Source organism: Ursus americanus, chromosome 34 (assembly GCF_024610735.1).
Source record: "Ursus americanus isolate L20-20 chromosome 34, mUrsAme1.1.p, whole genome shotgun sequence".
Classification (NCBI taxonomy): Eukaryota; Metazoa; Chordata; class Mammalia; order Carnivora; family Ursidae; genus Ursus; species Ursus americanus.
In genome coordinates, this window is record NC_142160.1 from 28,756,199 (window position 1) to 28,767,541 (window position 11,343).

At 41.7% G+C, this 11,343-nt stretch overlaps 1 protein-coding gene across 2 annotated transcripts; it reads right to left on the reverse strand.

The window, feature by feature from the left end:
* Positions 1-4,653: 4,653 nt before the first annotated feature.
* On the reverse strand, positions 4,654-9,645 carry LOC123781427 (procathepsin L). Of its 2 annotated transcripts, none has more exons than XM_045780897.2 (8): positions 9,505-9,645; positions 8,228-8,367; positions 7,804-7,926; positions 7,557-7,703; positions 7,173-7,397; positions 6,542-6,707; positions 5,803-5,920; positions 4,654-5,036 (listed from the first exon to the last, which is right to left on the reverse strand). In XM_045780897.2, exons 2-8 carry the CDS (start codon positions 8,354-8,356, stop codon positions 4,937-4,939), a joined length of 1,008 nt encoding a protein of 335 aa, XP_045636853.1. In that variant the 5' UTR covers positions 8,357-8,367; positions 9,505-9,645; the 3' UTR covers positions 4,654-4,936. The 2 variants fall into 2 exon arrangements, with proteins under 2 accessions (XP_045636853.1, XP_045636854.1); XM_045780898.2 differs by lacking the exon at positions 9,505-9,645 and adding an exon at positions 9,324-9,474.
* Between the last annotated feature and the right edge of the window lie 1,698 nt (positions 9,646-11,343).

Here is an 11,343-nt window from a genome sequence, read left to right on the forward strand (position 1 = left end):
CACCAAGGGGTAACATCAGTAAATCAAGTGGATAGAATGATCTGTTCTGTGGCTACCAGTCAGCTTCTTTCCCCAGCCACTGCTATCATTGCCAATGAGGTCATGAGCAAAGTGGCTGTGGTGACAGATGGAGGTTATGCACGGGCTCAGAAATACGAGACTGTAAGCTCCCAAAGGGAGGGACTGTGACTGTTTCCTTTGCTGTTGTGTCCCCAGAGCTGACAGCATTGTTCAATGAGTAAATACATGAATTACAAAAGTTTTAAAACGTAGTACTGAGAAAAGAGACCATGGAATAGCTCTTGGTAATAGTTTCTTATTAACTCATTTAAAAAGAGTGGTGACCATGAACATTTGTGAAATTCTGTATTTAAAATTAAGTGATGGGAGATACACACACATATTTGTTTATTACTAATACTTACTTTTTAAACTCCCAGAAGTTTTTCAGATTTTTATATCATACAAAGGTAACTGAGTTTAGGAAACAACACCAATTTCAAATTTCATAGACAAAACAAATGTGGTCTTACCACTGTAACTTTCATCAATTAAAAATCACTAACAGAGGGGCACCTGGGTGGCTCAGTTGGTTAAGCATCTGTACTCGGCTCAGGTCATGATGGGATCGAGTCCCTTATTGGGGTCCCTGCTCAGCAGAGAGCCTGCTTCTCCCTCTCTCCCTCTCTGCTGCTCCCCTGCTTGTGCTCTCTGTTAAATAAATAAATAAAATATTTTTAAAAAATCACTAACAGAAATAGGGCAGTCTATACTTGCTTAAGATTTTGTAAATATACCTTTGAGATGGTGATGGAAATATGTGCACCAAATGGCAGTTTCCTAATTACAGTAGTTTCCCCTTCTCTGTGGGTAATAAGTTCCCAGACCTCCAGTGGTTGCCTGAAACTGCAGATAGTACCAAACTCTCTATACATGTTTGACTCTTGAACTACACAGGTTTGAACAGTGCAGGCCCACTTCTTTTTTTATACAGTATAGTTTTAATGAATTAAACATAAAAGCTACTCCCACATGCTTCTACACAAGAGGTTACAAACCCTTCTATCTTAATGAAAATGCCACTTGAAAGACATACAAAGTGTAGTTTCAGTAAGGTAAGCACAGGAGTATTCCAACATTTTTGTTTTTTTTTTTTTAAAGATTTAGAGAGAAAGAACTTGAGCTGGGAGAGGGGAAGAATCCTCAGGCAGACTCCCTGCTGAGCGGGGACCCTAAGATCATGACCTGAGCTGAAACCAAGAGTCAGCCGCCCAACTGACTGAGCCACCCAGGCGCACCTCCAATATGCTTCTGCGTAGGTTTCCATAGACTTATATCTCAAGGATTTTATTGGAAACAAGTTATATACAGTGTGATATCAATGGTTTAAGTATATGGCTTATCTCATATGTGTAGGCCTACTTATATGTGGATTCTTTTACAGTAATGGACATGTATTTTCCTTATTATTTTAACATTCTTATTGTAAAAATACAGAGTATGTATAACATACAAAATGTGTTGTGTTATTGGCAGGGTTTCTGGTCAATAGTAGGCTATTAAGATTTTGGGGAATCAAGTTATACAGAATTTCAACTGCCTAAGGTGGGGGTGGGGTTGGCACCCCTAAACCCCACATTACTCGAAGGTCAATTGTACTGTTTTTTCCTATACATACATATATATATATGATAAAGTTTAACTTGTAAATGAGGTACAGGACAAGATTAACACTAAAATAGAACGGTTATAATAATATACTATAGGGGACCCTGGGTGGTTCAGTTGGTTAAGTGTCTTGACTCTTGGTTTTGGCTCAGGTCATGATCTCATGGGTCATGAGATCAAGCCCCAAGTTAGGCTCTGTGCTAGGTGGGGGGTCTGCTTGAAGATACTTTGTCCCTCCTTCCATTCTCTTTCAAAACAAATAAATCTTAAAAAAGATAACATACTATAATAAAGCTATGTGGTCTCCCAAAATCTTACTGTACTCACCCTTCTTGTGATGTAGGATGATATAGTGCCTATGTGATGAGATGAAGTAAGGTGAAGGACAGGCACTGTGGTATAGCACTAGGCTACCGACCTTCTGCTCACCTGTCAAAAGGATCGTTTGCTTCTGCACTGCAGTTGCCTGAAACCATGGGAAGTGAAAACACAGTGGGGGTTGGGGGGGTACTACTGTACTCTGAGCACTTTTCCTCCCCTAATAACATGCCCCAGTGTCACAGCTACAAACCCATATAAGCCAATTCGTCCCTCGTAATTTGCCAACTTTTCTCACCTTTCCTTATTTCCTTTGGAATATAACTAGCATAGGGAACCATTTTTGGATGTCCAGACTATAGGAAATACTGGTAGTCTGTTCTTCGGATTAGATTCTTATAGTGATAAAACTTGTTTCCAGCTCTTTTTCAGGTCTATTGGCTCCTTTGAAATTCCTTTAGATGATAGATGTGGTTTGGTACTTTCCACAAACTTAAAATATAAAGGCCTTTGGAAGTTACAAAAACATCAAATAGTTTAGACATCTGAGGAGGTCTCTCTGCTTTCAGACTTGGAAACTTTTGAAAGAAAAAGCCATCAACGTTGGGGAGGGTACGTGTTATGGTGAGTGCTGTGAATTGTATCACAACTGACGAATCACAGACCTCTGTACCCCTGAAACAAGTAATACATTTTATGTTAATAAAAATTTTTTTAAGAGGATGTCAAGGTAATTCAGTGGGAAAAGAATAGTCTTGTCAACAAAGAGTGCTGTAACAATTGTATGTCCAAATGCAAATGAAAGAAACTGGACCCCTACATCACATTTACAAAAATTAATTCAAAATGGACCATAGACCTAAATATAAGTGTTAAAACTTTAATACTCTTAGAGAAAACATAGGTATAGTGTGACCTTGGATTAGGTAATAGTTTTTTAGCTATGAAACCAAACATACAAGTGACAAAAGAAAACAAAAATAGGAAAATTGGACTTCGCCAAAATGGGAGATTTTTGTATTACTCAGCCTTAAAAAGGAAATTCTGACACACTACATGAATGAATCTTGGAGACATGATGCTAGGTGAAATAACCCAATCACAGAAGGACTATATATTGTACAATTCCATCTATGTAAGATACCTAGAGTAGTAGATTGAGTCAGAAAGTAAAGGGTAGTTGCCAGGGGCTTGGGGGAGGGAGAATACGGGGTAAGTATTTAGAATTACAGTATTCCCAAACTAGTTCTGGAGACGATGGTGGTGATGATTGCGTATCAGTGTGAATGCACCTAATGCCATACAACTATACCTTTAAAAATGGTAACTTTTACGTTGTATGCATTTTACCACAATAAAAAAAAATCTCTTGTACTTCAAAAAGAAAAAAAGAAGAAAATGCTATCACACTTCCCTTCAGTTCAGCACCCAGATGTTTCCTTAGATTCTTGAGTTGTTTCAGGATTCTGTGGACAGCATTGAGTTAACCTGCTGTTGCAAGATGAAGGAATCCTTTCTCAGAGAAAGCTTGTGTGGTAGCTTGTATTTTCCCGACAATGGAAATGGACGAAGGTTACTGAAGGTTTTGGGGGACAGAAGGTTCTAACTGTCCTCCATCTATGCTCATTCCCTTCATAATGGATTATGGCTAGATTAAATATTTCACCAGTTTATTCATGTATTTTCTTATTCGATGAGAAGCATGAAATTTTTGAACACATACATACATGCTTCTTTAGCTTGCACAATGTACGTACACTTCTCCCCCTACTAAAAAAGATGCGTCTTCAACAGAACAGGTTAATAATCATCCATAATCCACACAAAAGTTGGCATATTTCCCATCTTAATATACAAAAATATTGTCTTATTTGTATTTACTGCCTGTATAACCATTTGCTTAGGCTGTTTTGTTCCAAGTTTATTTTTAATTCAGAGCTTAGGCAGCTAAACCCAAGGCTGGCCTAGTGATCACTCATCCATCTTCCCAGGCCACGGGACGACTTCCGTAGCCCACGTTCATCTCTTGTGGGTCTGTAACACATTTTTTCCAGTTCTTACCAAGCATCTGAGACTTGTTCCTCACAGCCATTAAATTCACTTTTGCTAACACTGGGTAACAAATGAAGCTTTTCCTAGAAGAGTGATGTGGTAAGTCAAAGATTTGGCAGAACAAAGACACACAGATTTGGTCATCTAGAATCTGGTCCTTATTCAACTGCAAAGTAGTCACATAGTTTTCACCAGCAATTTAAAGAGATTGCTTCAGTAACTGGCTTGAGATTTTATCTCCCAACCTTATTAGGTTGTAACCATCTTGAGTCTGAGGATCTCCTTATCTAGTATCTAAAACCCAAGAATCTGTAGGTCTATTCATCTATGTCTATTCACTTTTCTAAACAGTGTTAACTATTAAAACTTTACTGAAACAATTTACCTTTGTCCTTCCAGGATGCCCTATTTTGCCAGATTCAAGGGTTGGGTCAACACAGCCAATGGGCAGCTGACATAAAATCTGCATATTTATAACTACAAGATCCCGAGGGCCACCCAGTGTCCTCCTAATGCACCACTGGCATATTCAGTTATGTCTTTATAACCCAGTTATACTTCCTGACTACACAAAAAGTAAATGCACTGAAAACAGAGAAGTTTCACCTCTATGTATTGAATTAAACTTTTTTATTTTAAAAGGTAAAGTTTTATATATCCTTGAAAAATGAAAATTCCAAAGTCTTAGAATTAAGTAATGAGTCTTCAACATTATGAAGCTATTTATAACAGTAATTAAAGTGGTGGTAATATTTTACCCTTATAAAAATGTCACAGAATTCAAATCACAACTTGGATCCTCAATGATTCAAGTGTCTTATCTTCAACAATAAGGGTTGGTCAGTTTTAAGATAAAATTCCGGCAGATATGCTGTCCTCAAGTCCTCTGAACTCCTGGTCACACAGTGGGATAGCTGGCTGCCGTGGCAATTCCGCAGTGGTTGTTCTGGTCTTTGGCCATTTTTACGTAGCCATTATAGCCCCATTCTGGACCCCAACTGAAAGAAGAGCATATTTTCTGTTTTATACAAAGAATCAAGTACACATTAAGTTCATTAATAATAACTAATAATTAGAATAGGGCTTTCCACTTACCAGGCACTAGTCTAAGTGCTGTTACATGTAAGTATATTAATTCCCATTAATCCTTAACATTTTAAGGCAGGAAACTGAGGCAGAGCTAGGATTCCAATGTAGCAGTCTGTTTCTACAGGCTATCTTATACCTCATCTCAATTAAAGAACTTTAACAGTGACAATTGATCCTGACAACCCTCAAAGCCTCAGAAAGCTGGGAAGCAGCATAAAACGACAGGGCCACCAATGGTAACAGGAAGGATGCACAGAGTCCACTGGACTCTTGGAAAAACCTTTCCAACTTAAAAAGCCAGCAGTTCTTTGTGCTCAGTATAACTTGTTAAAAACCTGGACACAGAAAAAGGAAACCAGCCTTAACCGTACAGGTGCAAAATCCTTATCTGTAACTCTTAGGGCCAGATGTATTTCTGAGTAAAAAAAAAATTCAGAATTTAGAAATGCAATGTTACAAATGCATAATAATTACAACAACCTACAGAATCTTGTAATCTTGTAATCAAACATCAGTACATTTTATCTTTATAAAAATGTCAGAGTGTTCACTCTTATGTGGGAGAAAGACCTCTGGGGTTTCAAAGTTGAGCGTTTTTGGACTTGAAATCAAATACTGATTCCAAACAAACATGCCCTTTTCAATTTAATATATATAACATTTGGAGTTTTATACCTGTTCTTGACGATCCAAAATTTATTGTTATTTGAATCTGTTCCTTCAAAGCCATAGCCAACCACCAGAACACCATGATCCAGGTCTTTGCTGCTGCAGTCGGGATCATAATAAATGCCTAGGAGAGTAAAATTCAGTGTCAGGGTAAGAGGCTCCAAGTGACATATGACAGTAACTCATCCCATCTACCACAGTTAAGAGAGACATCTCAAAATTCAATTAAATGTCCTAAAAAAAATGCCAAATAAAGCTTAAATACTTAGCAAAAAATTGTTATGGCCCATAAGAAGGAAAAGTCAAACTCAATTTACTAGAAATCAATCCAAGATATTTTCTACTTGAAAAAAGTACAAAGATTTCCAATAGTAAGATCTAGTTACCAAGGCTAAGGTCATTTAGCCACTCTTCTTTAGCATAATCCTTTCTATTCCTAAAAGGAAACAGCACAAAACAATGTACCACCTGAGCCACAGAGCTCTTTTAATTCTATAGTGAACAGTTTTTGGAAAAAAGGTCCAACAACTGGACAATTATTTGTATTTACAGAACTACACAGCCATTTAAAAACATTTAGGAAGAATTTGTCATGAGAAAATGCCTAAAGTATATCAAATGGAAACATCACTGTATTCAATGCACACTCAAATTCTAGTCTTGGAAAGCAGGACTCTGAAGTCAACCACGGTGGTTTTCCAATTTTGCCTGCCTGAATTTCTACAGTAAAAATGTAAAGACCTACCTGATTTATAGAACTGGAACGACTGATGGCCTGCATCAATAGCAACAGAGATGGGCCCTACAGTTGCCACTGCCTTCATAAGGGCCTTCTCCCGCTGAGGGACGTCCACGAAGCCGGTGTCATTGGCAGCAGAACACTCAGGCTTGTACTTACAGCTATCTGTATCCTTTTAAAGGTAAATGGGAAAGAAACTTGATCACCACCATCCAGCTCCTGGGGAACACGAGTTCTAGGACCTCAAGACTCAGCAGTTTGCAGCTTAATGATTTCCAAGTGGACTTTGTTGTAAGTTAAAAGCAAAATGCTACTGGTTGATTTGAAATTGAAAAATCAGCAGATGTTTCTTCAGTGAAACCCAAGTCTACTTCTCCGTAAGAAATTTTTCACTATGGAGAAATCTGCATTATGCACGGAATGGTATAAAAAGTCTCCACGTTACATAGAAGTAAGAACAGCCATACACAAACCATCTATTCAGAGAACCTGTGCAAAGGCTGATAATTTCTAGTGGCAGTTCTGTCGGTTTGCACCTAAAATGTGAATGCTAAATAAAGTGCCTGTTATCTTTGAAAATGTTCAATTCAACTTTCAAAATCAGGGCTGGAATAACAAGATAAGGAGCTCCATTTACCGTTCCAAGATACGGGTAGGATTCCTCTGAGTCCAGGCCTCCGTTGTCCTTCACGTACTGGAAGGCGTTATCCATCAGGCCACCATTGCAGCCCTCATTGCCTTGAGACCGAGAACAGTCCACCAGGTTCTGCTCGCTCAGTGACACAAGTTTGCCAGTTTTCCGGAACATCTGTCCTTCAAGAGCACCAGTAGCACTAAAAGCCCAACAAGAACCACACTGACCCTGAGAATAAAAAAGTTATCAGTTTACAAGACAACAATAGCCCATACACCTGACTATTCTTAAAACAAAAAAGCAAACTGATGTCACTCCACAGTCTACCAAAGCAAGGACACTAATTCCTTTTGGTTTTACTCTTAGGAGATCTGCTAAATATTATACCTGATTCTTCACAGGAGTTACATAGCCTTTCAGAGTCCAATCCACAGATTTGGGGATCTCAGCAAAGAGAGGCTCTTGGAACACCTTCCCTTTCCTGGGCTTCTGGTTTCGAAAGCCATTCATCACCTGCCTGAATTCTTCATTGGTCTTTAAGGAGAAGTAAGTAAAATGTTGAAAAAACAAGAGGTTATTCTGCTAAAGAACAAAGAGGAAGCACAAAAAGTTCAGCAATCCGTGCCACACTCACCATGTCACCAAAGGCATTCATTGCCATTGTGAAGCCATGTTTCCCTTGGCTGTATTCCCGATTATGCAGTTCAATCATCTTCATATTCTTCTCCCACACTGCTCTCCTCCATCCTTCTTCATTCTAAAGCAAATATATAACTTATCTTTATTTCTACTTAAAACCGAGCCCATCCTCTCACCAAGTGGATTTGCAGACGGATAGGGAGAAAAACCACTGCCACGAATGGCTCTGTATTTCTGTTGGACCTGTTCTTTAACAACCAAACACCAGAACTTATGCCCATACTGTACTCAGTAATGGGTGCCATGAAGTTCCCGCCTTGGTAAAAGCTGGCCTCTAGATGCTACTCTCTACCTATAAAGTCCCAACAGCAAGGGCCTTTCTCTTGGGGTCCCTCTGGACAATTTCATGTGTTACCAACCATGCCATATAATCTCCTGTGCGTTGCCTTCCACTGGTACCACTGTTCAGTTAAGCTCTGATCGAGTTTTGGAGCTGCTGAGGCTACTACTCCCAAGCAAAGGACAGACAGGAAGAGTGAAGGATTCATGTTTCAAAAACCTAGTAAGGAAAATGAAATGAAGAGTCAATGAGACTGATCCTTTAAAAAAAAGCCATCCTATTTTATCCTGAGATGTTGTGGAGTAAAAACACTTAAATCATCTTCCCGAAGGCTAAGGATGTGGGTGGAGAAAAACAGGCCAAGGACTTAAACAGTGGAGGTATGATTCAGCCATCAACTGAAAAACAGGCTGACAAGTGCTGTAGGAATTGAAACTGACTTCATTCTAACAGTGCAATGACAATTTAGGTTTTTATAGGGGTCTCAGAATCTTGGCTCAACTAAGAAACTGTTAGTCCAAGTTATTTACTGAAAATACCGAGGTAACCCAGGAAATCTTATTTACCAGGGCACCTGATCCCAAATAGGGGGAAGACCCCCCCAGGACTTAGTAGCCACCTCACACTTTTCTTCTAAAGTACAGCATGGCGTTGATACAGGCCTTCGAACCTCCGGTTCTTTAATGGAAAACTTCGTGAAAAGGCCTTTCCAGAAGTTGGGCAAGAGTGCACTCAATGCTCCGCTGTCCTCACATGGGGCCTCTGCCGCCAACACTCCCATTCACTCCCCCAAACCGAGGACGTGGTCACGAGGCACAAGGGAGTCTCGAGCCCCCAGTTGCCGACCCGGGCAGGGCCAGGCTATGCCGGGCCTCAGAGCACGGTCTCAGGCGCGGCCAAGGGCGGCGCGGCAGGTGGGGCCGGGCTGGGGGGCTCTCCACCCTGCTCGCCGCCCTCAATTTCCAGAGGCTGTTGATGGACAGCCGCGCAAGGAGCGCCGGGCCCCGCAGCCAGCGCTTAGGTCAGGCTGCGTGTACCTCGATAGCAAGGCTGGGCCCCGCAGCGTCCAGCTACCGGACCTGTGCCCGCCACGGCCCAGAGGCGGACCGGTTCCTGCACAGCCTAGGACCTCCCGGTGGTCTCTGCGCCGCCCTGCGTTCCCCAAACCGTCCTACCCCGACTTCCCCTCCTCAAGGATTACAGGATCCAAGTAACGTCGACTCAGCCTCATCAACTCCAGGCGAGCGGATGCTCTAATTCCTGCGGATCGCACCCGCCCCTCGCCCGAGCCCCAGGGTGGATCCCCTCCTCCAGTCCCTGTCCCGACGCGCTCGGTCCCCAGTCTGCGACGCTGACCTGCGGCGTCCACAGCTGCGCAGGCGCACTCCACAGACGCACGCAGCCCTTCCCGGATCGCCGAGGCCTGGGATTCTGGCCCGGTTGCTCCTGACTCAGCCTTTAAGGTCTCTGGAATTCGGCTCGCTCGGCCCCGCCCTTACCGCCTGCCCGCGCGGCGATTGGCTGCGCCGGCCTGTGGGCGGGGCCTCCAGGCGTGGGACTCGCAGCGCGTGACGCGGCGGGGTCTCAACTTGTTCCAGGGCAGCTAGGGCCGGCTTCAGTGGGCGCGGGGATAGCGCTGAGGGGGGCGAGGCGGAGGGTACGGAGACCTGGGGACCCAGGTAGAATCATTACCCCGAATTCAGGAGATCGGCGGGTAGTTCATGAAAGGAAGCTTACAGGGAGCCCCGAATGGCTTTTCAGTATCGCTCTGCTTGTCCTTTAGTTCTGGAGTTTTGGTTACAGTTTCGCGTAGGTTTGAGAACAGTATAATCTAGTGGTTCCTGTTTATTCCGAGCAAAGGTGGGGCGGGTGGAGGATGCAGGATGGGATGCCTCTGGGTTTGGGAAGAATTTGGAGTGGACTGGAAATCCCCCAAGTACGGGACGCGATGGGCAAGACCTAAATCCTTGGAATGGGCGGACAGATGGGATGGGCGTACAGGGAAGGCGTGGCGTTTTGTCATACTTCTCTCCTGTTTCTCCCCCCTCTTCCCTCTCAAATCTTTCTCAAAACCAATCGAAACAAATTATTTACAGAAAAAATTTGGTTTAATAAAAAGGAGAAAAGCGGTTAAGAAGGGTGGAAACTTACATTTTCCTACACTCCAGGGATTGATGGTTAGGTCTTTCTCAGTATCCAGTGCTTCTCTTGAGCTATAAGGAATGTGCTTTAGTAACACTTAATATCCGCGTTTAGGTTATGCAGTGTAAAGAAGTGTTTTAGTTGGGGGCGCCTGGGTAGCGCAGTCGTTAAAGCGTCTGCCTTCGGCTCAGGGCGTGATCCCGGCGTTCCGGGATCGAGTCCCACATCGGGCTCCTCCTCTGGGAGCCTGCTTCTTCCTCTCACTCGCCTGCTGTGTTCCCTCTCTCGCTGGCTGTCTCTCTGTTACATAAATAAATAAAATTAAAAAAAAAAAGTGTTTTAGTTGGAGAACAAATATATACAGTTGACCCTTGAACACCGTGGTTGTTAGGGGCAACAACTCCCCTTACAGTTGAAAATCTGCATTATAACTTTTGAATGGCCCAAACCTTAACTACTAATAGCCTACTGTTGGCCAGGAGCCTTACCAATGACATAAACAGTAGACTAACACATATATTGTATGTTGTATGTATTATATATTGTATTCTTATAGTAAGCTAGAAAAAACGTTACTAAGAAAATCATAACGAAGAGAAAATACATTTACAGTATTCTAGTGTATTTATCGATGTAACTAAATTCCACATTTCAAACCTGTTGTTCAAGGGTCAACTGTAGGTAGAGATTTAAGGAAATTAATTCAGCAATGTTTCTAAAATTTTCTTTTTTTAATTGCATAAGAAACACTCATGGTAGAAACTATATTTTAGAACATGAACACCCCTGTCCTCTCCTTCCTCTTTTCTAGGCATATCTTTATATATATATATTTTCTTTTTACAGAAATGGAGTCATAGTGCATGTCAATTTGTACTTAGTTAAAATTAAATTGATAATCTTTGTAGAAGCAAAATCAGACAAATAAATATTTTTAAAAGTCAACTTATTACAAATTTCATTTTATGTCCTTTGAAAGTGGAGTCCTTTTCATCTCACACACAGCTAGGGGCCCAAAGTTCTCAGGTGGTTACGGAAGTATATTGCATATGA